Here is a 27,950-nt window from a genome sequence, read left to right as displayed (position 1 = left end):
TAGCAACATTTTTGACCTCGATCCAGGTAAAGTTTGCTGAAGAAAGATTTTCTTGAAAAACTGCCTGTCAAGTCTTGGATGTACAACGCATCTATCTCTCTTTGCAAGCAGACACATCCACTAGATATTCTAGCGCAACCTCACTACATTCCAAGTCTGTCCAGCAGGAAGTTCATCCATCTGTGCCAGCTTGCCCTCTTGTATAACACATCTTATATAACTCCCACCTGAGTAAGCATCACTCCATTCGTCCAAAACCTGTCTTGTGAGGCAGTTCCAGATTAGGATAGAGACCACTGTTCCAGAGCCAATGGTGTACATTACACACAAGTAAGTACATCCAGAATTTACCCAATATTGTTTTCATCTTCTACGTACGTGCCCAGTGGGAAGTTAGGTTCCATGTCCCAAGAGCCATTTTCTGTTGTCAAAATCTGGCCTGGATCTAGATGACTTCTTGCCTAACTTTTTATGGAGTGCACATTCACATTTCGGTAAAGATTGTAGAGGCTTTTACCTTCTATAAAAATTCAGGAAAAAATAACCTCTGGTTCACATAGTCCTGTGTGAATGGACATGTCAATAAAATTTCATCATTTGAGTGAATTAGATGGGACTAAAATCACAAAGGTCCTCTGGTAATCAGTACTTTACTGCAACTCCTGCTGAACAACCAATCCTGTCCAAATAGGGCTTTAGACTGATAATATATTTGCCATCAACTATATCTAATAAAAACAACTAGATATGAAAGTGTGGATTTTATGTGCAGAACAGTTGTTTTGCTGGTCTCTGAACACGTCAGCAGTAATTTAGTAGTCTCACTGGGTCTGGGATCCTTTCTTGTAATAATATTCACAGCATGAAGTAAGCTGCTATCTTTGCAACCTAAAATGCAATAGAATGATATTGGCATTTTCTATACGATATTATTGTTAATAAACAGACCAGGTAAATACATTTTTTTATTCTGAAATTGGACGTTATAGGGAAACACTTTGAATGTTTGTGTACTTGCATTTATTTGAATATTTTAATTATATTTAAAGTCTAAATGTGTAATTATTGCAATTGACTACCATGGAATAATTATAAAAAATGATTTTAAATGTTTTACCGGCATCAATGCCTTTTCATATTTCAAACATGCTGTGCTTATTTACAAAAGCTGCATTACTTTTCAGTTGAGACTTGTTTTAAACTCATTTTTAATTTAGTTACACAATACACAAAGTTTTTTTTCTTTCCAAGATTAAAATTTGAATGCATTTTTCATTAGTAAGTTGAAGCTGAAGGACATACATAGTATATTGAAATGTGCCATTTAATTGATGTCTTTCTTCTGTGAGTGAAGAACTTCACATAATGTATTCTCTTTCAAGGTCAAATCCAATGAATTGAGACTAGTATCACGTCAGTAAGCTGTTTAATTTTCATTGTTTATCTTTTTACCACCAATCATAGTTAGCAAAAACAAAGTATTGAACTAGCTGTCACACAGTTTGAGAAAGCAAAAAAGAAAACTACCACTCGCATGATTACACAGCACCGCAGAATGAAAATGTATGTTCCTATTTGGAGGTAAGCAGTGTGGATTGGATAGCCAGCTCAGTCCCCACCTCTGGCTCGCTTTGTGACCCTGTGTAAATTATGTCTTTTTAACTTATAAAAGCAACTATAATATTCAATTAAGCTTATTGACTGTATGCAATAAGTGAAACAACATGTGCTGCTTGTCCTGCTGGCACAACAACATGCAATGTAAATAAATAAATAAACCAACAAACAAACGGTGCTCTATAAAATGAAAAATAAATACTTAATTTTAAACTTTATATCATAAATTTTCTCATGTGTTATTGTGCCATCGGACCCCTGGAAATGAAGAAATACTCTGCAAAAATGTAGCTCTGAAATTTTAGTGCCCTAATCTTAACTCTCATAGTCCACATGTAAACTTGATTTACCAGCCTTGTGTACAATTCTTGATCCAAGAGTGCTGACTTTGGTCATATGGTGTACTCTTGAATCAACCTTATGTTGATGTATGTTTGATGTCCTTCATTATAATTCCTGCACTGTACAATCATCATTCCACCAAAACACTGCAGGTGAACAGAGTTGACGGTGTGCCATTAGTGACCTGAAGACCTGTTGTTCTTTAGTGTCGAAATAAATCCATTGTTTTACATTGTGAATTTCAGTTTACAAGGCCAGAGTTCTGTATATATTTAATGTTACAGGCAGGACTGTGGAGTCGGGTGCACAAAACCTTTGACTCTGACTCCTAAATTTCTGGTACCACTAACTCTTGACGACACTATTTGTAGCTAGACTCATATATTTACTGTGTTGATTAAAAGCACACAACATACAAGCAAGGTATTTTTATCTAAATAAATATAAAAGAAAAAATAGTTGAACTGAATTAGTAAATGTCAAATTGGAAGATTTAACAGATTATACAGTATTATAAATTAGTAGGTTAAAAAACTTGTGACCAATGGAGGGTGTCTGTTATTGTCATTCAAAGCTCAGTCCCGTTTGAATGTGCTACCTGTTCATGCACTAAGTCCATCCATTCTCCAACCCGCTGAATCCAAACACAGGGTCACGGGGGTTTGCTGGAGCCAATCCCAGCCAACACAGGGCACAAGGCAGGGAACCAGTCTTGGGCAGGGTGCCAACCCACCGCAGGACACACACAAACACACCCACACACCAAGCACACACCAGGGCCAATTTAGAATCACCAATCCACCTAACCTGCATGTCTTTGGACTGTGGGAGGAAACCGGAGCGCCCGGAGGAAACCCACGCAGACACGGGGAGAACATGCAAACTCCACACAGGGAGGACCCGGGAAGCGAACCCGGGTCTCCTAACTGCGAGGCAGCAGCGCTACCACTGCGCCACCGTGCCGCCCTCATGCACTAAGTATTTAACAGTATTTTAGCAAAAACCGCACGCATCTTGGATGATAGGAGTATACAACATGGGAATATCTGACACCTGAATTATATGAATCATGTAAAGTTGTTTTTTTTTTTAATAGACATTTTAATATTGTTTGCTGTTGCTCTCCATTAAAACATGAGAGTACAAATTTTCCTCGCTCGTCGCTACAAACAAAATAGGAAAGCAACAGATTATCTATCTTTCTATGTTACTATCTATCTATTTATCTATATACAGTACATACATACATACATACATACACACGCATCTCTAGCTTGAGTATTCCAGCACTTTTGAAAAAGACATTGTAAAATTTGGAAACAAAAACAAAATTGATGAAGAATTTTTAAAATAATGAATAATTTAAAATATGCTGATTTAATCATAGCTGACTTCTCAAATGCTACAACCAAAAGATCTCTAAATCAAGTTATAAATTGTAAATATCAGTATGTGTACAGAGGTTTTGCAGCCTTATCTTTTCTGTATGTCGCTGCCTTTCACTGTTAATGTATTCCATAAAAATCAGAATTCCCTGCCTGTGGGATGATGGTCTCGTGTGTTGTACATATTATAAGTCATAGTAGTATTGTGCTGCATTATTACAGTTACACTCAACATCAAAAGTTAAAATAACTGCAACAGAAAGAAATTGCAGCAGATGTTCACTCACGAGTTAATCTTTTAGTATGGCTATGTGCCTGGTTTCTTTTAGTGGATTTAACAATTTTCCTTGCTGCTTCTGCTACACTTGGATATGTCAATTCTTTATCACAACTTTTCATAGCATTCATAGTAATATCTATTAAAAATATTTATTAGCTTATATCCATCACTGAATTAATAATGTGCAGAGTTTCAAGAATTTCATGATTGTCTTGAAAATGTCTGCACATTTTGATATGCTTTGCAATTTAGAAACTGTGAAAATGAAGCGAATTGTTTAAGGAGAGACCGTTTGTATCATTAAATATTAAATCTCAGTTAGCTTATTTCTATAGCATAAAAACTGATAAACATTTAAGATAATTCATATATCATTTATATATTATTTAAATTCCTGTTTCATTGTGTATAATTTATAAACATGTTTTTAATTTTTTTAATAGCTGTACAATTAAAGATGTATTTTTACTGTTAGGCATGAAATATACAGTATTAGTAACAATTTATTCTGTTTATAATATCAACAGATATTTTTAAAAAGTTTCATTAATGTAAGTGTATATATGTTTACAATATGTCATCTAGTCAAGGAGTAGTCTGTTAATGCTGTGGTCGTGTGCATTTGGTATATTTAATGTTGATAAAAATGATCATTTAAGTTCTTAGTGATGTGTTGTTAAGTTTAGCGGTATTGTCATTCTTATCCAATTAAGATGTACTGAGGAAGTTAAATGATATGGAAAGAGAATTCATTGCTGCTCAATATTACCTATTTAATGGCCCATTAGGTTTGACTATTCTTAGATTGAATGTTCTAGAATATTAAAAAGAAGCAAAAGAATCGTTAAACAACATTAGAATGCGGTTTCTGTCACTTTGCTTTTAAGGGAGATGCATTCATTAAAGGCTTCTGTTGAAGTCTTGTGTTTGGAGTGTGTCATATATTATTTATGTTGCTCTTTTAGGATTATTATTCAGTTTCTAGGTGTTCTTAGTAAATTCAGAAGCAGCCCCTTTACTATAGATGAATGTAACTTTTTGTGAGGTACTTTTTTATTGCATAATAATTATGCATTTGTGTTGTGGTGCATTTTGTTAGGTGTTGAAAAGTATTCAGGCCATTTCTTTGTGATTTTTTTTTTTATTTTTTATTTTTTTAGGAAAAAGGTTTTGTCCTATATTTAATATATTTTTAAAAAATGTGCTTTTAAGGAAACCCCCTTTTCTTGAGTTATTAAACCTGATTTATGAAGTTTCCTTTGCACTGCTTATGTGGATGTATTAAGCCATACACACAGTAGGATGTTTGGTGTGTTTCTAATTTTTGTTATCTTGTATTACGAGCTCTTTGTCATATTGAAAGCCCAATTCAATTTGATCATTAGTAGTCTGCAATTCCTCTGCGTGTCGGGTGAGGTCACTTATTAATTCTGTTGTCAATCTCAAATGTTAACAAGAAGAGGACTAAATATAATGTTAATATGTTGTCATCAGCAAAAGCTTCTGAAACAGGTGGGTCTTGACACTATATATATATATATATATATATATATATATATATATATATATATATATATATATATATATATATATAATGTGTGTGTGTGTGTTTGTATATATGTATATAATGAGTTGCATGATGCAAGTAAACAAGTCTCTCTATTATAATAAAAAAAATCCTGGGACACGATGAGACTTTTTCAGAGAGATACTTTCATGTTCCACGAGACAAGACTTTGTGTCTAGAGATTTAACCATGCTGGGGGCTGGAAATGAAAGACAAAGAGTAGATTACAAAGTAGAACGTCATAAAGAATTCAAAAACTTTGGTACACGATACACATGAAGAGCAGATAATGAAAGTACTAAAATTCGAATGTCTCAAAAAAATGATAGTAAAGATTGCATTAGCACAAACAAATGGAAATTATTACTCAGTGAAATAACGGAACAGTGCAAAGAGATCAAATATATTGTTCGGATTTAAACTTTTACTCGGAGACTTGTAGATTGTCTAATTCGTGTTGCCATCAAGGAAAAGTAGTGGTTCTTCCCAATGAAGATGCCTATTCGTGAGAATTAAGAGATTTGTTGTTTGGTGAAAGTGAAATCCACATACACGAGTGGCAGAGATGTGAAGAGGCTGGCGCGTGAAAAAAAGAAAAGAAAAAAAAGCCAGATTTCCCTCTGGGACAAATGAATGCATGTCTGTCTATCCAGTCATCTGTCCATCCAATAATGATCTGTTTACTGTACCTCTGCACTAACAGAATTAATGTGAAACTGGACCACACAAATTAAATTAACAGCTACAAAATCACATGCACCACATCCTAAAATACCAAAAGCATGACCTTTCAAATGCAGTATTCAAACTACACAAATAGGTGAAACAAAACCTGTGCAAATACAGGACTTTGAAGCTAAAATAATAAGTTCATGAGGTCAACACAGACTAAAATTATTTTCACCTGAGGTATCTATAAGACACAATGATGATAACAAAGATTGAGAAGTAATGAACTGCCATAACAACTTTATAAAATTGTCGCAGGTGTGTGTACTTGTAATATATTGATCACACTGCTTACTTATCATCCAAAGCAGTGAAGCAAGAAGGTGCACCTCACCTCAGATAACACCACAGAACAGTCACACCTAGACTCACTTTGTCTTGTCATCTTGGTAATATATAAAGACATACTGTTCCCTTCATGTTAAAATGAGATTAAGCATATGAAACATAATGTACTTCATCTTCAACCGAAAAGTTGCCTGTGCTATGACTGTATGTTTGGCAAGCACTGCATAATGTAGAAATGCACAGATGCTATCGGTGGCTTTAAATTTTTAATATGTCAAATTTTCAATTTCAGTTATCATTTTCACAGTTACCTTTTAAGAATGGTATTGGGATTAAAGAATGATTCAAAACACTCAGCAGCCGAAGGCAAATGGTTCTCTAATTATCATCACCTATGGACATCAACATGCTATTGAAATATTTAATGTTTACAGCTACGTTCATTTAAAAACCAAAGATAACCTTCAATGCATGCCTGTGCTCTGACAATGAGCACAAGTGCTAATCACTTTCCTTGCTGAAGTTCAGATATTTCTTGTATTTGTTTGGTGGTTTTCACTTTCTGTGTAATTCTTGTGATAATACAGTACTTTCTACACCATATGGCATACAGAATACTTAACGAGTCTGGTTACTCACTAAACCACCTGGCGTCATTTGTTCTCATTTAATCACAGTAGTATGCATTTAATAATCTTTTTGTTCTTCTTTCATACCTATCTACACTTTTGTGTAAATCGTTTATGAATAATTGATTTTATTCTTTTCTCCCCCCTCAGTTCAACATGCTTTGTTTAGATTTCATCCTCAGTTTTGCCCCACAGGTTTAAAATTGAGCCCTGTGCTATAAAGGATTAAGTTATGCCCTGCAAGAGTGCATACATCTCCGATGGGAGTTTGCCAGGATAAAGTCTTGTTTTCCCACTGATATTTTACAAGATCAGAGTAATTCAAGCGAGCATCAAAACTTTTAACAGTACCCGTCTTTTCACCTCCACATTAGCCTGAATTATTCAGGGCATTGATTCAACAATTCCTATTTATGATGTGAACCTCCCATTCCACCTCATCAGAAAGACATGCTATTGGTTTTATACCTGAAGAACTGTGCAGACCATTCAACTAAACTTTAAATTAATGTTACCATGGAGCTAGCTTGAAAAGATGTTGTCTTGCTAGACATTTTCATCTGAGGTTTAGACTGACAGTTAAAGAACACCCCCATAGCAACAGTGCTTAGGTATGCAGTGGTATAATTCTACTTGTGATGAGTTTGTATTTAGAGTTCTAATATATACTAAGAAAACATTCTCTAAACTATTATACTTGCACTACCAGTCAGTACTGTTGATACAAGTCATGATTGATTCATGTTGTATCAGCCAAATTCTGATCAAGCCATCTGCCTGTAATAGCAGAAATCAAGATTTGTCAGACCAAGTTACATTTTTGTAATCTTCGTTTGTCCAGCTTTGTTGACTATATGGCCACTGTAGCTTCATCATCTTGTTTATAGCTGACAGGTGTGGAACCTAGTTTGATCTGCTGCTGCTGTAGCCCATCTATTTCGAGGTCATTTGCATTGTTAATTTAGGGGTGTCCTTCTGCATAGCACTGTTTAAAAGACTTGCGCATTTAGAGCCGTTCTACTATGACCATTGTCCCCGACATCTCTCGTTAATGAGGTATTTTTGACCACAGAACTGCCATTCACTGGATATTTTTTAAAAAGTAATTTTTTGTAATCCCGGAAGGGCAGCTGCAGAGATCCTGGAGCCACCATGTTAGGTACCTAAAAACTGTCAATCAGTCAAAGTTGCTTCTGTCCTAAGTCTTATCCATTTTCATTTTTCATTAACAGTAAAAAAATATTTGGACTGTGTATGTATTCAGTTGCAGTTGCAAGGCTTCCTGTTTGGAGAAGCAGTTATTTGGGTTAAAAAAAGTGACTGTTCAATGTTTTGTGTGCATGCATGTATAGTATATGTATGGGGGATGAGGTGAATCAGCGGGCCAGTTGGTGCATCCTCAACTATCTTAACCTGAATTTTTTGAAACCAGTAAAAGTGATCGTGGGGTTTAGGAGGCCATTCTCCCCTCCTTCCACTGTTTAATTGTGTTTATGTATTTATGTGTATGTATGGCACACCAAGAGAATTTCCAAGCAGTGATGTTGCCTGGCAGTAAAGTTAAAGTTCAAGTAGGGTGCGTGTGTGTGTGTGTGTGCAGAAAAATATACAAAGAGCAGATATAAAAGTAAAATCTGAAGATGTAGATCTTTTATTGTCTTTACTTTTTGTCAGTGTGTACCAGTAAAGCTACTTCCATTATTAATTTATGTACCTTCTTGCTGGTTATCAGAAATTAAGAACAGTAACTTTAACGTGTTAATACAGTTTAATTATTTGTGATAGCAACACCACTTTTGAGACATGTTTAGCTTATCCTAAAGAATTATTTTCTTTGTCTTAAATGGTCTCTCTTACATATTAAATGTTTTAAATACTAAGCGGATTTATCTACTATTTGCTGTAGTTTATAGCCTTGTTTGTTCCTGGTTGCCTTGGCTTAATGCATCTTGAAGCAGATATCGTCCCTCTTTTCCATAAATTCCTTTTATTTTCCTCGCCCTCTTGGCTATAAATCAAAGATACAGTAATTAAGCAAATGCTAAATGTGCAAAGTGACCATGAAATTTAAGAGCACTCACAGCCTGACACTGAGAATGTTTCCGTGGAAGAAATATAATGGACTGTTTATGGGACCTTCTCATATCAATCCAGGCATGAATTGCTTTGTGAAATTAAAAGATTCAGCTAACAAGAACAGTACTAGAATGATTAGGAGCAGATCCAGACTGAACTGTCGGAGCATCAATCATAAATGTTTCTGTCATTTAGCAGTAATTGCCAAAATGTATTCAGCACTTTAGGAATGGAAGTGGCTTCTTAAGGAGAAAAGTGTAGTGGACAGAATACTGATTATAGGGGGAGGGTCGTTGTTTCTCACATGTGCAGACACTCCTTTGAAGGATGCCCTGAATATCGATATAAATGTAATCCAGGGTGCTTTAACATGCAGATTCAAAATATTATAGCAGAACCAGAACATTTTGGCCTGTTTTTTCCATTCTTTGTTTTTCTGTTATTTTGCCAAAAAGTGATTCCTATGTTTAAAATAAAAAAAAAAGTCCTTAAGTAACTTTTGTTTTTATTGCTTGCCTAAAGTATTATTCACTTATGTAGCATTATTAAATAACATTATTAAATCACAGTAGTTTCAAACTGGATGTAAATAAATGGAATTGCTTTTCAGACGGACCTCCAATCAGTCTAAAGGCCCTGTCACATTACACGACTTTTCCAGCAATTTTCATCTGCAGACTACATTTGCATAATGTTGACGAGTCAGGGGCTGTCACAATAGGCTCCTATGACTGCATGTCATGTGGTCTAACATCCCCAGCAACTCAGTCCATCCAGTCTGTGACTCGTCCTGACAAAATCAAACTCTAAAGTGACTGAGATTGGGCATATGTGCATGAAATCTGAAAACTAATGAGCATTCTCCCTGATGTACAAAGACTTCATAAACACAAAAGAGACTCGTCCATCTGATGTTTGTATTTTATAAACCACAACAGAAGGGGGGGGGGATAGGGCCAAAGACTGTGTGGCTGAACTTGACATGCTTATGGATCCTTTGCACTGGAAGCACCTCTGTCAGGTAGCACTTTATTGGTTGTCAAGAAAGGGAGCAAACTTGCAAAACTTTGGAAATGTGAAATTTAAATTGCACTAGAAAGTTGTTACATGGTTGTCTAATTTGACATATCCTACAATAACTAGATGTATAATTTGACATGCTAAGGTGACAAGATCATCAAGGACAGTGGCCAATTTTGACATCCCCACTGACTAGACTACTGACTTATAGAGCACAGTCATTGATGCTTGCGTCGTGTTCCCGTATTTTACCAGTGACACTTTCAATATTTCAATATTTTCTTAAGTGTTTTATATACAACCCACTTCACTATTTGGAAGCAATAAATTAAGATTTCTGGCCAGTCTGAAACTGTTTAAACCTGTGTTGACTGTGCTTTAACATACCAGACGGTGTTTTTTTTATAAATGAGTTCATATAATTTTAGTAAAGTCTTGAGTTATTTGTACAAATATCAGAAAACATGTAGCTTTTATATTTGTTATTTCCATATTACTAGAAAGCTAGAATGTAAACTATCTTGTTTAAAATTCTCCTTATTTCTTTGTATCCTTTTTCAATAATTTCAAATCAAAACTGATTTGATTCACCTAGGTGTTTAAAATACCAATAATTTTGTTGCTTTTACCTTGTGGACACCCTTATCTCAGTTAAGTTTCAGTGTTTTTGTTCTGCTTATTTCAGTGTTATAAGCATAGATTGCTATCGAGTCCTCAGTTGAATGTTCATGTTTGACATTTGAATGTTTTTCTAGGTTAGTGGAGTCAATTATTCAGTTTAAATTATTTCTGTAACAGAACAATTAAATATGCAAAACTTTACGTTTATTTCACAGTGCTCGACATGGCAAGACACGTTCCACTGTATCGAGCACTTCTGGAACTTCTCCGTGCCATCTCATCTTGCACATCTCTGGTTCCACTTCTGCTCCCACTCTCGGGTGATCAAAGTGAGGAGGAGGAGGAACGCTCCGAATGTCAGGCTTCTGTGGGTACGCTTCTTGCCAAGATGAAGACCTGTGTTGACACTTACACTAACAGACTGAGGTACTGTACTATGAGTTATTATTGAGTTGGAAGGTTTTTGGTTGTTTAAATCTGGTACTTTGTGCCTTATAGATGTTGCTGTAGTCTTCTGCCTGTATATCTACCCCCACAGTTTATACTTGGCACATCCTTGACACATTACTTCAAAGGTGATATTACAGTACAGCATGGAGGGAGGCAATAAATATGTATAGTCAATTTGGATTGCCACTAATCCACGGAATTGGGTTATGACTTTTATTAGCAGCACTGTGATATTTGTGACCTTTGAGTATTTCTGAAGCATCAATTGAATGAAACATTAGAATGTTACAGATTTCCAAATGTACAGAATTTCTTGGTTGTCCCCAAACTAGCCAACCCCCACCACCCCCTCATTGAACCTACAACACCTTCACACATCATTGTCTACCTTCTGTTTGATTAACATTTTAAATGTTTACTTATTATGCCCAAGTCACACTATATTACTGTAGTTTTCATTAAAGTGAGTGCACAGCATTTGATAACTCTTGATTGATTAATATTAGCTTTTCCCCTCTTTAGTGGATTCTGCAAGAAATTGAAAGTGCATATGGTCTTGTTAAAAAGTGCACACCTTTATCGGTTTCTCCCCTGTAACATTTACCTTGGCTTTTTTATCATTTTAATAGATCTAAGAAAGATAAAACAAAAGGAATCCTAAAGGCAGAAGGTTCAGATCCTGAGCCAGAAGGACTCACTTTGTTAGTGCCCGACATCCAGAAGACAGCTGATATTGTTTATGCTGCCACAACAAGTTTGCGACAAGCAAATCAAGGTAGGAATTTGCTTCTTGCCTCCGTTTTATTGGGGATAGTTAAGAGGGAAGTGTTTTTATTTGGTATCTGTCTTGTAAGTGAGAGGACACCTTGAATTTTGACCTAAGTAGCTTAGCAGAAATATTCTGTGTATGTGGTAATGGGCATCGAATTTCTTCAGAAAGTAAAGTGTATTTGTTTTTGGATTGATAAAAATGTGTTCAATTTATCCGTGTTGTATATTATTGTTTAGTTATCAGTCCTTCCCATAACAAAGCTATGTCTGTATTCTGATGAGGGTGGATGTTTGTGGAAATGTTAAAATTTTATAAATCATTCTTTTGGTTTTGCTCTGTAACAGCTATATACACACACTGATCAAATTATTAGGAACACCACACTTCTACTGGGTAGTGCCTCCTATTGCCCTGTGCACTATTGCCTCAATTCTTCACAGTATGAATTCCACAAGATATTATAAACATTCCTTTGAGATTTTAGTCCATGTTGACAATGATTACATTGCACAATTTCTCCCATGTTCTACTGACTTCAGATTTGTTGATTGGGAAGGCCACTGAAGAACACTGAACTCATTGTCATGTTCATGAAACTAGTTGGAGGCTACATTTGCTTGGAGAATTTCTTTGCTGGAATTAGCCATTACACCACCACCAGCAGCAGCCTGGACTGTTAACACTGAGCAGGTTGTGTGCATAGATTTTATGCTGCTGTTTTCCAAATTTGTATACCACTGATGAAATAAAAGATTCATTACACCAAGGTATGTTTTTCCAGTCTTCAACTGACCAGTTTTGGTGGTCTGTCCCCACTGCTGCCTCAGCGTTCTGTTCTTGGCTGACAGGACTGAAACAAGACGTGGTCTTCTGCTGTTGTAGCCCATCCGCCTCAAAGTTTGATGTGGTGTGCACTCTCAGATATATTTCTGCTCGCCACACTTGTACAGAATGGTTATTTGAATTACTGTAGTCTTTCTGTCACTTCAAACCAGGCTAGACATTTTCTTCTGACCTCTCTTCAACAAGGTGTTTCTATCTACAGAATTGTCACTCATTGGATGTTTTTTCTGAGTAAACTCAAGAGAATGTTGTGTATGAAAATCCTAGGAGATCAATAGTTACAGAAATACTCAAACCAGCCAGTCCGGCACCAACAATCAGGCTGCAGTCAAAATGGCAAGGTCACTTTTTTTTTGGCCCATTCTGGTGTTTGATGTGAACATTAGCTGAAGGTCCTGACCTGTATCTGCCTGATTTTATGCATTGTGCTGTTGCGACATGATTGGCTGATTAAAACATTTCATGGATAAGCAGGAGTACAGGTGTTCCTAATAATTTTCTCATTGAGGATTATATCAGTGTGTGTGTGTGTGTATACATCCATCCATTCATTATCCAACCCGCTATATCCCAACTACAGGGTCACGGGGTCTGCTGGAGCCAATCCCAGCCAACACAGGGCGCAAGGCAGGGAACAAACCCTGGGCAGGGCGCCAGCCCACCGCAGTGTTGTGTGTACAGTATTTAAAATATATAACTGTTTAGTTAATAGTTTGTCATGTGTTCAGCAGCTGAAAGAGCTTTACCTGTTAATATGCCCTGCTAACTACGGACTACATCATGGCAGTAAAAGACACAAGTCTTTTACTGTTTATGCATAACTCTATGGAAGCCATTGCACTTAATCTTAAGTGGCCTTAACAAAGATGATCTCTAGACTCTGTCAGTTATAAGTGGACGCTTTCTTTTCCAGTTACTTAACAAGACCTTCTGCATGACTGCTTTCTGGAGGGTATTTGCAGGCCTTTTTGTACAAGTGATGCATTCCTCAGTTGTACAAGTATGCTATGCGAGTCGGCTGATCTAGTTATGTGCTATAGATTTGCACTTTGTTTGTTTTACAGCCCCTTTAGAGTAAATGCTGCTATTCACCAGATGCTGCGTGTCTGCTAAAAGAAGTGTTTCTGAATGTCTGCACCAGTGTTCATTCATTGCATGCACTGCATAGAAGGGCAATGGCTTTTTATTATTTTTTTTTGCTTGGATAATTTCTAAAATGAACTATTTTCAAATGCTTTGTAAAACAGATTTTTAGAAAGTTCTGCTAACCCTATTAATGCTCGTTTTCTTACAATTTTTGGCAGCTTTCATTACAAAAATAAGTAAAGCCACTGATTCGTTATGGTTGTCACTTCTCAAATGTTGCGATACAGAGCTCATATGACACAGATCACAAGGTTTAATGACTCACATTCTAGTGTTAGTACAATAGAAGATAGTCAATTGAGTGAGGAAAGAAATATTATTGCTTTAATTATTTTTATGGTGCAGAGATTCTTCAAATTGGGTTTCTGGTTTAACGTGCCAGATGGTGCTTTAAGATGTATATGAAATTCTGACTCCGTCTCTGCAGATGATTTAGTCACCTGCATTGAAATGGTTAAGCTTTAAACAAGGTCAGTTCCAGACATTTGCACGAGCTGGTTCTGAAATTCCAATAGGAAGTGCAGCCGGTCCATTGCAATTCAGGTACACTACACTATGTTGTACACACAGGAGAGTACAGATGTCAGAGTGCATTGCATCTGACGTTCCATCGGGGTGTGCACAGTCTACTGCTGTTCAGGCTCATCACTGTGGATTATATAAGCCAAAGAACACTCTGTTACTGTTTACAGTAATTTAACCACCTAACATGAGGAATTAGGTGATAGAATGAATCCTAGAATTTGGTAATTTTCCAGAAAATATTAAATCTTGGATCATCTGAAATATTCAAATTGTGTTCTGCAAATTTGAGATATGCCTGGAGTCTAAATGGCTCATGATTTTTGTTATTTGCTCATGCATAGACTCAAAAACACATTATTCTAATGTGCTAGTGTTCATTGTGTCAATCTGCAATTTAACAAAATTCTTTCTAGACATTTGCAAGAACCAATGGTCACAATGGAATGCTAAGTGGAAAAAGCTAACATAAAAATAGGAGTCAACAGGGCCAGCAGCACTGAGCACAAGGCAGAGCCCATTCATGCACACCCACATCAGCAATGGACCAGATTGCCATTTTAAGTGAACCAGACATGAATATATATAAGTGGTAACCAAAACTAGTCAATTTCTTAAAACAAAAGACAAAAATTGGCTTATTAAAAACAAGCAAGGAAACCACAAAATAACATTTCAGGAAGCACTATTGTGACATTTAGTTAGTGTAGAATAGCAATAAGTGGCCTTGTAACATTTGAAGAAACAGTCAGTTTGGTGTCTGATTTAGATTAAATAATCAGGATGTCAGTACTCATTTTATGTAATGTCTTAACAATATGAAAATATTTTCAGCATCTTAGGTCAGGTTGGGGAGCATGCACTGGTATAGTGCGTTGCCACACCCACCACATGATGAAACCGCTCGGGATGCTGGTTGGAACAACCACCCAGGCAGATGCACGGTCCAATTCCACCCTCCAGAAATGAATCTCTACCTGCCGCAACCAGGTGTTACATGGGCGTCCCCTTGGCCTGGTCCAGCCACTTGGGTCTCAACAATGAGGATCCTGTGAGCTGGATCACCCTCGGGGAATCTTGCCACATGGCCATAGTGCCCTAACTGACACTTCCTCACAATGCAGTTAATGTGCCTCATTCGGGACTCCATGAGCAGCCACTCATTCGTCATAAAGTCAAACCAGCGGTACCCAAGGATTCCCCTAAGAGACACAGTACCGAAGGAGTCCAGTCTTTGTTTCGGGTTACTGGATAGCATCTGTGTCTCGCAACTATATAGCAAAACAGGAAGCACCAGGACTCTAAAGACTTGGACCTTCGTCCTTTTGCATAGATATCATCAGGAGCACCACACACCCCTTTCCAGTGACCTCATGACCCCCCATGATCTCCCAATCCGTCTGCTGACTTCGTAGGAAGAGTCACCAGAGACATGAATGTCACTGCTAATGTAAGTAAACCTCTTGATGTGGTCGACACTCTCTCCGCAGACAGACACACTGCTGATGGCTGTGCATAAGAGATCATTAAAGGCCTGGATCTTGGTTTTTATCATCCAGGATATTTACAAGCTACGACACTCAGACTCCTCGCTCAGTCTTTCAAGCGTCCCGATCAGAGCCTCCATTGACTCCGCAACATCTCCTAAAAACAAAATAATACAGAGAATAGAGAGGGATATTTATTTATTATAAAAAATATATTTTGTAGCTTAACAAGCAAGTAACATTTGTCCTTGCAATCTGTGTGATTTAAAAGCTGTGCTATAATGTCAAATTCTGATTTTGGTTTGGCCAAGTACTTAATTTATTATTCAACATGTTTCATGGTTTCTGAGTGTGTATTAAGCATGAATTGTTTTCTTGTTTTTTGTCTTTATTGAAAAATGTAAAATAGAGCAAATTCAAAGCTCTTCAGTTACCTTTTCTGGGTCTTAATGAAAGTGCAGGAAATCGATGTATTGACATAATACACTTAAAGTCCCCTTAACCGCACCCATTATTTATATCCTGTGGTATCATTTCTAACAATTGACAGTCTTGTTTCATTTAAAAAATAATTTTTTTAAACAGCTGAAATTCATGCTTGTCGATATTCTGATTCATCTAAAAAACATGCACTAATTATTCTGTTTCAGGATCCATTCACACCTAAGCATTTTAACACTAGACCAGAATGCTTGTAAACCGCTTGGTTAGTTACTTGCAATTATTTTCAATGATACACTTCACATCTGAGCGTTTTAGGAGCAAGCGGGTAAAAGAGCTTTTCCATGCAGCAGTTTTTAACTGTTTTCAGTCAAACGCTTGTTTCATTGAATGGCAACACTCATAAAAAAAAAAAAACAATAATAAAAGAAGAAAACATCATTTTTGGAGCATTTTTGCAGGACTTTCTATCTCTTCCTGGATGACCCAGGAGTGAAGCAGCTCATGAAAACCAGGGGGGGGAGATAAATAAATAAATAAATAAATAAGCCAGTGTCGTCGTGAACAAGTATTCTCTGATTGTCTGGTGACAGCTATTGAGGGAGAGGTCAAGTATGCTTGTGGCTTGCAATCAAGTGACAAGATTGGAACACAAGATACAAGTACACAAATAGTTTTATTCTGGTTATAAAGGTACTAGTTTAATAACAATATATTTTAAATTTATAAATTCTATTCATAACCTTAATATGTGTATTTATTTATCTTCTAAAGAAAAGAAATTGGCTGAATGTTCCAAGAAGGCTTCTGCCAGACCGAAGCCATTGTCTGTTTTACGCTCTCTTGAAGAAAGATATTCCGCTATCATGAGGAAACTCCAATTTGGTAAGTCTAAACTCTGCTTTTGGTTAATTATGAATGCATAGCTGGGTGGTTTTTCTGTCCGGGGCTAATTAATGTTTTTTGTGCTTTTAAAATTTAACTCTAAAATGAATCCAAGAAGCATTAACATAGACGTTCATAGGTTTTACAAGATAATTGAACCTCCACATGAAAAAGAAGTCTGAAGTAACTTGATCCAAGTTGTGTAGTGTGACCTTCCCATAAACTCTAAGTAGTCTGTGACTTGCCCAACTGGTTTGATTTTGCCTTAAGTTGTATGGGCAAGCTAATGTGTAGGTGACAGATGACAACGAGTAAATGCTCACCTGGATGTGCATAGTATAGAATGCAGCGTGAGGAATATAATACGCAAGTGTTTCGGACCTCATCTGGAGATTGCGGCTGAACTTGCTCAGCCTATAAATCCTTGGGCACCAGCTCTGTCAAGCAGCACGTTATTGGCTGTCGGAAAAAAGGGTAAGCTCACAGTTTTTAAATGTGAAACCGTAAAGGAAATTTGACCAAAGGTACATAATTTGACAATCCTTAGTGAATTTTGATAGTGATCCCGTCTGATTAGAAGTTGTGCAGTCTTTTTAGTCTTTATGTTGAGTGCCAATTACTGTAGCAGGATGTGTCCGCTATAAAGGAGGTTTGACAAATGGCACTTTGATATGGTATTGCTTCAAAACAGCATGATGCAAACAGGCCAAAACTTTGGTGTCCAAATTACATGTGCATCAGTCTCAGAAACTGCAAATTTATTTAATCTATCAAAGGGAACATTCCCAAAAATAATGACAACAAATGCCAAACACAAACAGACTGCATTAACAAAAACATGGTAATTGTAAGTTGAAGCTCACTGACAGGGTAATTGCTAAATGACACAAAAGTACATCCTCAGAAGTTACCAGAAAGTTGAATTGGTAACTCTGTGACCCAGTCTCAGTAAAAGCTGTATAGCATAAAGTTCTCAAAGTTGAAATATATCGCAAGGATGTCACTTAAAAACCATCATGTATCCAAGGCCAACACACAAAGATGCATGACCTGGAGTAAGGTGCACAAAACCCTGAACAATGGATAAAGGTGCGATGAGCCTTCTTTCACTTTTGATTTAGAGAAAACCAACCAAAGGATGCCTTCAATCTGCAGTGTCTATTGCTAACTGTAAACATGATGGAAGGTCCATAATTGTATGGACAACCATCTCATGGGAGTGTTAGTGATTCAGTCAGTGATTGGTCTGCACACTTGTATAACAGCCAAGGAATATAAGGACTTTGACACGACCAGATGGTTTCAACAAATGGCAGAATGAACTCATGACTTCTCCTGTTTCCAAATTTAAACATAGGTTTGTATGTCAGTTGGGTGTCCGTGCTGCGCAAAAGTGCCAAAGTAGACTTTCAACTCTTTAATCCCTTAAAGAACTAGAGGTTTTTCTTCTTGAACATATGATGTGCTACCCATCTAAGACTGATTGAAATCTAAGTCCTCAACATTAACATTTGCGGTGTACCAATGATTGAAATGTATTTTTCAGTACATGTAGTAATAAAATGCATTGAATTTGCCATTCCAACAGATGGAGCGTCACAAACATTTGTAGTAATAAAATGCATTACTACAAATGTTTGTAATGCACCTCCTGTTGGAATGTCAAATGCAATGCACAGGTCTCTGTTTTATGCCATTTTGTTTGAGATTTGTAAAAACAGTGTTAATATTTGTGATGTGCCATCTATTGGAATGACAAATGCAATGCATATGTCTCTTGTTTCATGCCATTTGGTATGGGATTCATAAAAGCAGCGTTAATGATACACCATCTGTTGGAATGACAAATCCAATGCATATGTCTGATTTATTCCATTTGGTATTGGATTCTTAAAAGCAGTGTAAATGTTTGTGATGTCCCATCTGTTGGATTGACAGAGACGTAGCATCTGGACAGACACATAGAATCCACCTTAAGAAACGAACAAGTGTCTTTCTTCATTGTCAAGATGTTCTTTTAAGATGAATTCTTCCTTCATTGTTAAGGTGTTGTCAATTTCATATACTTGGAAGCAATTTATTTTTTTTTATTTTTTCACCTGTCCTTCCATTTTCACTTATTATTACTCACAGGCATTATATATTGATAGGTTTTGTAGTTCTTTTCTATCTGTTTCCACCATTGCCTGTTTCGATTCCTGTTCTTCCCTTTTTTTGTTTTCATTACTTTTCTCTACATTTATTACTGTACCGTTTGCTTGTAGCATGCTCTCAGGTAAATGTATGATCAGGTTCTGCATATGCAGATTTGTAGTAACTAAACACATTTGAGTTGGCCAGGTAATTTATGCTTTCATTTACATTTGAATAAATGTGTTTACCTGTGTTGACCTAATTGTGTTTTTTGTGAGATCTTAAGAGTTAGAGATTTTTTCATGGTGTTCATATGCTGTCCTCGTCGTAATACTTTGTCAGGTAATCAGTATTTATTTTATGTTGTTCCATTAATAGCATGCACCATCAGAGCATAATTAAAATACGGTATAAAAATATATAAATAGACAGCCATAGCATCAGAGCGGCTTCCTTCCACATTGTAAAGCTGTGCTAGTTGGGTTAACTCATGCCCAGTATGAACTGAATTGGTTCGGCTCTATGTGTGAATTTGTCCCATGAGGTTTTAATTCCTTTGTGTACCAACTACTTTCAGGGTAAGCTTGGGTTAAAGGTGTTTTCAGGTTGCAAAATTGATAAAATTATTAAATAAGTCAAAAAGGATAACCTTCATATTTAATCTTTGTTGTTATTTTCGGCCTTTTTGATCATACAGTGCCTGTAAAAAGTATTCAACCTATGACTTGAATACTTTATATTTTTGTTTTGCCACATTAAATCAGTTTGTATTAAACCAAAGAAACATATGAAGTCCAATGCTTTTTATAGGCATTGTATGCAAATTAAAAGTTGTAATGTTGCTCCCAAGTTTAATTCCCAACTGTAACTCCAGGTTTGTGGTCACAGTATCACCTTTTAAACGAAAATAAACTTGCTATAGTGATTATCTTTAAATATGAGTTATTGTAGATTACCATATATCGTGTATAATATTATCAAATGCTTAGAACTGTGCACTTTGATCTGGTGCTGTAGTATCCAGAGTTACAAGGTGTCATGCTGACCAATTTGTTTGTTTGCTGATGCTTTGCCAAACAGCCTTGTGCTCCCATCTTGTCACTACCAGCTAATCAGAACTAATGTTCCACTTTACAGGTTGCCAGGATCGGTCCTGATGAGTGCTGAAGTACTTTGAATGAATGTAACATGCTTGCATCTGTAAATTTTCAAGATGTTCAGCTGAGCCTTGCAACTATAAATTGTAGATGGTTTCTCCAGAAAAGCGTTATTGGTCTGTTTTCATAGTACTGACATTTCAGAAATTCTTCTTTTGAATATTTATTTTGGTTTTGTGCTGCATCTTAAAAATAAGCATTTTTTCAACTTCACTGTTGACATAAAATAAGTACTTTAAGCTACAAAGGATAATCAGAGTGTTTAGAATCTCGGGCTGAAAGGAGTATTTCATAGTGGTGATTGTCAAAGTGGTCGAAGATTCGCTGCTATGAATTAGGTATCTAGAATTTTTGGTTTATATTGTAGGCTTCTTGTTTCAAAATTAAGTCAAGAAGAGTACATCTTCAGAGATTTCATTTTTCATTATCGCCTAGTTGGTGTATACTCACATTAGTTGCCTATATATATATATATATATATATATATATATATATATATATACTGTACACCATATTTTCCATGATTAACAGGCTCTGACTAGCCTTTGACATCAACCATCTAACTGAAACCATGGAGCAAATGGTAATCGAGAATCCAGTAGTCTGACAGGTTTAAATTGTACTGCAGGCAAACTGAGCAGTGTATGATTATTTAAGTAGGCCAGGGGATAATTCTAAGTCACAAGTTGGAAATAAGTTATTTAACAAAAAAGTCACGGTAACAATTTCCCACATCCAAAATGCTAACCAAAAGCCAAAGGATTGCCCAAGTTTTAGTATCGGAATTCAAAATAGTAACGCATGCAAAGTTCTTTGTTTTTTCCATAATCTTGCATGGTTATGGATACATGACATCAGCTCCTAAAATGTTACATCAGTGGTGTCACGTAACATGATTTCTGGGACCACACAACCCAGCAACTAGAAGTCTTGTGTTTTTCTTTGTATTGACATGGTAACTGACGGACAATAAATTTGAGTTTAAGAGTTGGAAGTTCTACATGAGCGACTAATGAACTCAGAGCTTCAGAGAAAACAAAGAAAGATGAATTCTCTTAGTTCTGTCCAAATGCTAACCTTTTACCATTGTCAATTGTATAAAATAAAAAAATGTAATCTGGCTAGCCAGAAAAGCAGTATTTGTGACTGAGTTTTATTTCGAATTAAGTTGTGCATACTTCAGTCATTTCATATGGTTTTTGTTAATCAGTCAGTTATCGTCCAACCCTCTATAAATATCCTAACACTGGGTCACAGGCTAAGGATCTGCGCTGGTATCCCGAAGGTTGCCGGTTCGAATCCCCGTCAGTGCCAAAAGAGATCCTAATCTGCTGGGCCCTTGAGCAAGGCCCTTAACCTGTAATTGCTCCAGGGGGCGCTGTACAATGGCTGACCCTGCGCTCTGACCCCAAGGGGTATGCGAAAAAAAACTAACAAACACTGTTGTAAGTCGCTCTGGATAAGAGCGTCTGCTAAATGATGTAAATGTAAATGTCACAGGGGTCTGCTGGAGCCAATCCCAGCCAGCACAAGGCAGGGACAAACCCCGGGCAAGGCACCAGCCCACCGCAGGGCACACACACACTAGGGACAATTTAGGATCGCCAATGCACCTAACTTCCATGTCTTTGGACTGTGGTAGGAAACCGGAGCAACCCACGCAGACACGGAGAGAACATGCAAACTCCACGCCGGGAGGACCCGGGAAGCGAACCCAGGTGTCCTTATTGTGAGGCAGCAGTGCCACCACTGTGTCACCCTATGGTTGTTGTTTAAAGAAAAAAAGAAGTTTTTTTTTGTGAACCAAGTCTGACCGGGAATTCACGTGAACCCAATGATGTGGAAAGCTCCTGAAAGTCCAAATGCACATTTACCAAAAATAAAATACAGTGGAACCTCGGTTTGCGAGCATAATTCATTCCAGAAACGTGCTCGCAATCCAAAGCACTCGTATATCAAAGTGAATTTCCCCATAAGAAATAATGGAAACTCAGATGATTCGTTCCACAACCCAAAACTATTCATATAAAAATGATTAATACAAAATATAAAATAAAAATACATCAAACAAATTAACCTGCACTTTACCTTTGAAAAGAATCACGGCTGGTGTGAGTGAGTTTCTAAACTCTTGTGGGATTGCACCCAACGGGACGACACGCGAAAGAGCGTCCCAAAGCAATCGCAGTCTCCCAGCGCTGTAGCAGTTCTCCGTAAAAGCAAATCCGAAAAGATCGAGGACATGCTATAAGCGCCTACCGTCGATGGGTGATACAAGGAACATTATAAATGTGCAGTGTCTGTGTATAGGAGAGCGGCAGATCCTGCTACAATAAATAACCGCGCTGTTGCTGTTTCAAGCTGAATAAAGCTGGTGTTGCTAAAGTACTGAGACTCAGCTTCATGTTTTGTGGTGCAAGACAGGGACTCGCGCGTCACAACACGCACACAATGCTGTAGTAAACAGTATACACTCGTACGGATGTTGACTATATGACTGATGCACGCTGAATATGAGACGATTGCCCACAATCCCGCAGCGAGAGAGAGAGAAGAACCGTCAACTCAGTTGTGATCACATGACGCTCAGCAGACAAAGCATAGACATACAACTCGTATTGTAAGACTTCGCTCGTTTATCAAGTCAAAATTTATTAAAAATTTTAGCTCGTCTTGCAAAACACTCATAAACCAAGTTACTCGCAAACCGAGGTTCTTCCACTGTAACATTTATTCTAGCAATTTCTTTTGTACAAAAAAATACATCCAAATATATCTAAAGAAAACCTTAGAAAAAAATAATTTGAAAGCTTAATAAACATTTTAATTGTGACTACATTGACACTGTTAAGATTAGTTATTAGTCAGTTGAATCCATGAGTGACCTATGCACATTACAAAGTCACGCTTTCTAGTTAACTGATTACTCGTTGCCTTGAGTGTTAATTCCTGAAATTACCACATCCAATGTTCCAAGGAGAATTACAAGCTAGTTAAATTGAGCTGGGAGAAATGTAAAAAGTGTTTTATAACTGCAGATTCAATTTTGGGGTCTCTGTGATCCAGAGTAGAACCAACATTGAGAGTCTGGGAGGCGTAGTAATTCTCCAACTCCAGACAAATTCAAGCCAGTGCCAGCAACATTACATGGACAGTTTCGAATGATGTGGAGATTGTAGTCCTTACAGATTACACGACTCAAAAAGGCCACACCAACTGTCAATACTAAATCATTAGCTTTGGTAATTTAAGGTGTCCGTCAAGTGAAAGTGGCAAGGAAGGTTGTCAACCATTCTCCTACTGCCTCTGGAAAATACTCCCCTCGAATTGCAAAGTTTGAGTCATTTCGTAATGCTACAAGGTTTTCATGGTTTGAAAGCAAACTGATTCTGCTTCATCTTGGTTTTTAGATGTACTGATGTTTTCAGTGTGTTATTGAATATTTATAACATTAGAATGTTTGACCTTTTCAAGATACATTTGAGATGGTGTCTGAAGACGAAGATAGCAAAATGGTGTTAAAGGTTAACTACCACTACATGTCTCAGGTGAAGAATGCCTCGGATGCAAACAGCGCTGCCAGAGCTCGACGACTTGCTCAGGAAGCTGTGACACTATCCACCTCATTGCCTCTCTCATCCTCTTCCAGTGTGTTTGTCAGATGCGATGATGATAGATTGGATATCATGAAGGTAAACAACCTAAAAAGTCTGTGTCATTTTATTAAGCCAAAAAAGAAGAAATTGTAATTTTTGGTAAGCAAAAAAGAAGTTAGTGGCTTTGCTGTGTATTGGATTGGCAGAACACTTCTGAGTATGGCTGGAGGCTAAGGCTCATGGTTTTAGGCTCTCTTTCCATGATTAAATCCTTTTGTAATCCATGAGTGCTTACAGTGCATCTATACGGAAATTGTTTGATGTTTCTTTGAATGTTTTGTCCAAATAAATAAAGGCTGTGCCAGCACTATAGGCAGAATTTATGAGCTTTTTGGGGCTTAATGGTCTGTTCTCATTGAAACCTTTCAAATGTTCCAAGTGTATATCTGAACAAGTTTAGCTTTAAAAGGAAAGTGCTTTGTCTTCCATGTGCAGTTTCCTTAGAAATCATTTGATTAAACATCAATTCCTGAGAAACATTTTTTCTTTTCTATTAAATAATAATCTACTTAAAGTAGATCATACTTAAAGCTTTTGGCATCCTATCTTCTGGTCCCAAGTGTTTAAAACAGTTTATTGCTGAGGTGTTTACCACCTTCGATGCACATGAAGAGAAACCATACACTCCGGCACACCTACCTCAGATGAGCAGACTACAATTGCGGATATTACATAACTTCAAAATATTGAAAAGATTGTGGGGGATAGGTGACAAGAACAAAATTTTTTGTCTGAAATTAACATTTGTTTTTGTGATTTCTTTTAATAGGTTCTCATCACTGGACCTGCAGATACTCCTTATGCAAATGGCTGTTTTGAATTTGATGTGTACTTTCCCCAAGATTATCCTAATTCCCCACCGCTTGTAAACCTGGAAACTACAGGAGGACATAGTGTACGATTTAATCCTAATCTGTACAATGATGGCAAAGTAAGTGTAAATATATATTTTTCTTTAGTGTTGTCAAGTTTACAGGAAGTTTATAAATGGGAAGGGTCTGCTCAGTACATTGTAGCACTCCAGAGCTTGATCTGATTTCATAATCAGTGTTGACCCCATTGACCACATGATAACTGTTGATCATTAAAAAGAGGTACCCAGTGTAATAAAAAAAAAATAAAAACAATTCAGATTTTACAAAAAAGGTGTAATTTATTCATTACATATATAAGAATTTGTTTAAATGATAAGTGTGAATGTGGCTCAAACTGTATGCTTGTAATACAAGCATGTTTATTAAGGAGTAGAATCACATCTGACTGCTTAAGAGATCATTTGTTTGCACAGACGTTTAACTGTCTGGCCAGTGGACAGGAACACCCAGTCTTTAAGAGCCAGCTCAGTTAGCCAGTTACCACTGTATGGTAATCCTGTCATTAACTGCAAGTCATAAATATTTGACTAAGGTCAGGTTCATCTGTATAGTGTAGACTATTATAATACAACAGTGTGTGCAGGGTGTTTGACTATGGCTTGTTTGGTTTTCAGCTCTTGCATCTTCTCGGTAAAATGTTTTTGATATGACTGGTCTCAGTGCCTCTAGATAGAACTTGCTGCCAAAAGTCATTGCTGTGAGCCATGTTTTGTTGGGTTATTCCCCGTGACTACGAGTCAACACTGCTTTTCTTAGCTGCTGCTACTTGTATGGTAGGTTGCTGCAGTAGACTTCACGTACGTCCTTCTGCTTTTGCGTATGGTAAAAATTATGTGCCTGTGCTGCATTTGTATTTTAGCATAGTATTACACAGTTTTGCTCTACATACTCCTAATCCAGCATACATGTATCGTGTTTTATTTTCACTGAAGGTGTCTGTAATGTGTAGTTTAAATGCTCTGGTCATCATGTGTCTTTAAATGAGCAACATTTCTCGAAGCATTGCAGCACAGCAAGGCAATTACATTTCTTAATGTTAATTTAAATGAATGTTGCAGTTGGTTAGATTGTTTGTTTTGATTTTAAGCTTCTAACATAATTTAATCAAACATTAGTTAATCATCATTAACATGCATAAAGTGTTGGGTTCATTCTGCAACTAGACAACTGTCAGATTCAGATCTTTATTGATTTTCATGTGGACTTGTGTTATGTGCCCTCTGTTTAGTGACAAAATCTGAAAAGGTCTATAATTGTTATATAGGATATTGTAGCTAACGGGAAGAAGAGACTTTTTCTGGAGACTCAGTTTAACATGAAGGCATTCTTGTAGGAATGATGGCATCTTCTTTAAGAAGGAATATTACTCTGCTCTTTAATACTCTACATTTCTATTCAAGGAGAAACTTCAGATTATTTGAATAAGTTTTAATAGCTTGTTCCCACCTTTTATGTCTTCTGTAGGTGTGTTTAAGTATTCTAAACACGTGGCATGGGAGACCAGAAGAGAAATGGAACCCCCAAACTTCAAGTTTTCTACAAGTGAGTGTTACCCCATAGCACATATATATTTGTTACCTTTTTAGTACCCCCCCATTACTTTAAATCAGTGTTAAGTAACAAATCACTATTTTGATTATTATTTATATATAATTTTAGCGTTACTAAATCTCATAATTCAGTAATAAGGTGTTTTATTTTATTTTCTTATTACTAAATATTAATTATAATGTGTTAGATTAGTCAGTAGGTTATTACTGTAAAAAAATTCATGTTTTTTCTTCAGTGTTTCTATATGCAATTTAAACCACAATAGCTTATCAAAAATAAAAACAAGTTAAAATTTACAAAACATTTACTCATGCATGTTTACTCATACAGTCTTTCTTTTTAAAAATTCTGATATATATATATATATATATATATATATATATATATATATATATATATATATGTATAAATAAATAATTCTATACTTTAGACTTTTGAGTTTGTGTTGAAGTCATAGAAAAGCTTTCTTAGACTATGCAGTAGAGCTGCACTGTCTACTTGTGTACCCCTGCTCAGTGTTATCCGAGCTTTTCAGCTCCTCCTGTAGAGAGATGTCAGTTTTGCTTTATAGGTCTCAGTTTTATCTTAACTTGATTAGTTTTCCTTAAATTTCATATTTTTTTTTGACAATAGTAATTGTAATCTGGAAACATCTATCCAGGTATAACACCCAGATATGGTGTCAGTTCATTACAGCGTGAATACACACACACACACACACAAACACACGTGGGTCAATTTAGCAATTCATTTCACCTAACCTGCATGTCTTTGGACTATGAGAGGAAACCAAAGTACCCAGAAGAAACCCACACAGACATGGGGAGATCATGCAGAAAACATACAGGGAGGACCCTGGACGTTAATCCAGGTCTCCTTATTGCAAGGCAGAAGCACAGGCAAAATGCCAGGCCATAGAAGAGAATCCTTGTGTACTCATCTACATATACTCTTACCGAGCCAGTTTAGAGATGCAGATCCCTGTGGGCTGGGGAGGAAAATAAAACTATGTATCATAATTGTACATTTTTTTTTGTTATAAATTCTTAGTGTTTTACATAATGCTTCAGTACTTTTACACAAGACACTGAACAGAACTGAAACCCATCTCATATAAGATGTAAGACAGATTTTGAAACTTTGGAGAATGTGACATTCTGTACCATGGTTTGTTACATAATTGCCAATTGTGTTCAAAAAGATGGTAGTCTTAAATAGATATGTGCATTAGTGTATAGTTCAAAAAGATGGTAGTCTTAAATAGATATGTGCATTAGTGTATACAGATGTTGCATAGTTTTGTATTTTCTGTTACTGTTTTGTATTTGTAAAAAATGCTATGGAATGAAGAGACTTAATCTCTGTTTCTTTCTGTTTTTTTATTTAGGTCTTGGTATCTGTGCAATCCCTTATTCTCGTAGCAGAGCCTTATTTTAATGAACCTGGTTATGAAAGATCAAGGGGCACTCCAAGTGGGA

The 27,950-nt window shown here is 36.6% G+C and overlaps 1 protein-coding gene across 1 annotated transcript in view; it reads left to right on the top strand.

Annotated features, from left to right (window-relative positions):
* The window catches only part of birc6 (baculoviral IAP repeat containing 6), a 255,776-nt gene that overhangs the window by 200,246 nt on the left and 27,580 nt on the right, over window positions 1-27,950 (top strand). Inside the window, 7 exon segments of the mRNA XM_051919229.1 lie at window positions 10,770-10,980; window positions 11,634-11,779; window positions 16,990-17,100; window positions 23,865-24,082; window positions 24,816-24,977; window positions 26,386-26,463; window positions 27,860-27,950. The exon segment at window positions 27,860-27,950 is cut by the window's right edge and continues 98 nt beyond it. Of these exon segments, the coding sequence (XP_051775189.1) occupies window positions 10,770-10,980; window positions 11,634-11,779; window positions 16,990-17,100; window positions 23,865-24,082; window positions 24,816-24,977; window positions 26,386-26,463; window positions 27,860-27,950 (1,017 nt within the window).

This window comes from Erpetoichthys calabaricus, chromosome 15 (genome assembly GCF_900747795.2).
Source record: "Erpetoichthys calabaricus chromosome 15, fErpCal1.3, whole genome shotgun sequence".
Lineage (NCBI taxonomy): Eukaryota > Metazoa > Chordata > Cladistia > Polypteriformes > Polypteridae > Erpetoichthys > Erpetoichthys calabaricus.
Note: the sequence above shows the minus strand (reverse complement) of the source record. Positions and strands in the feature narration are given on the sequence as shown.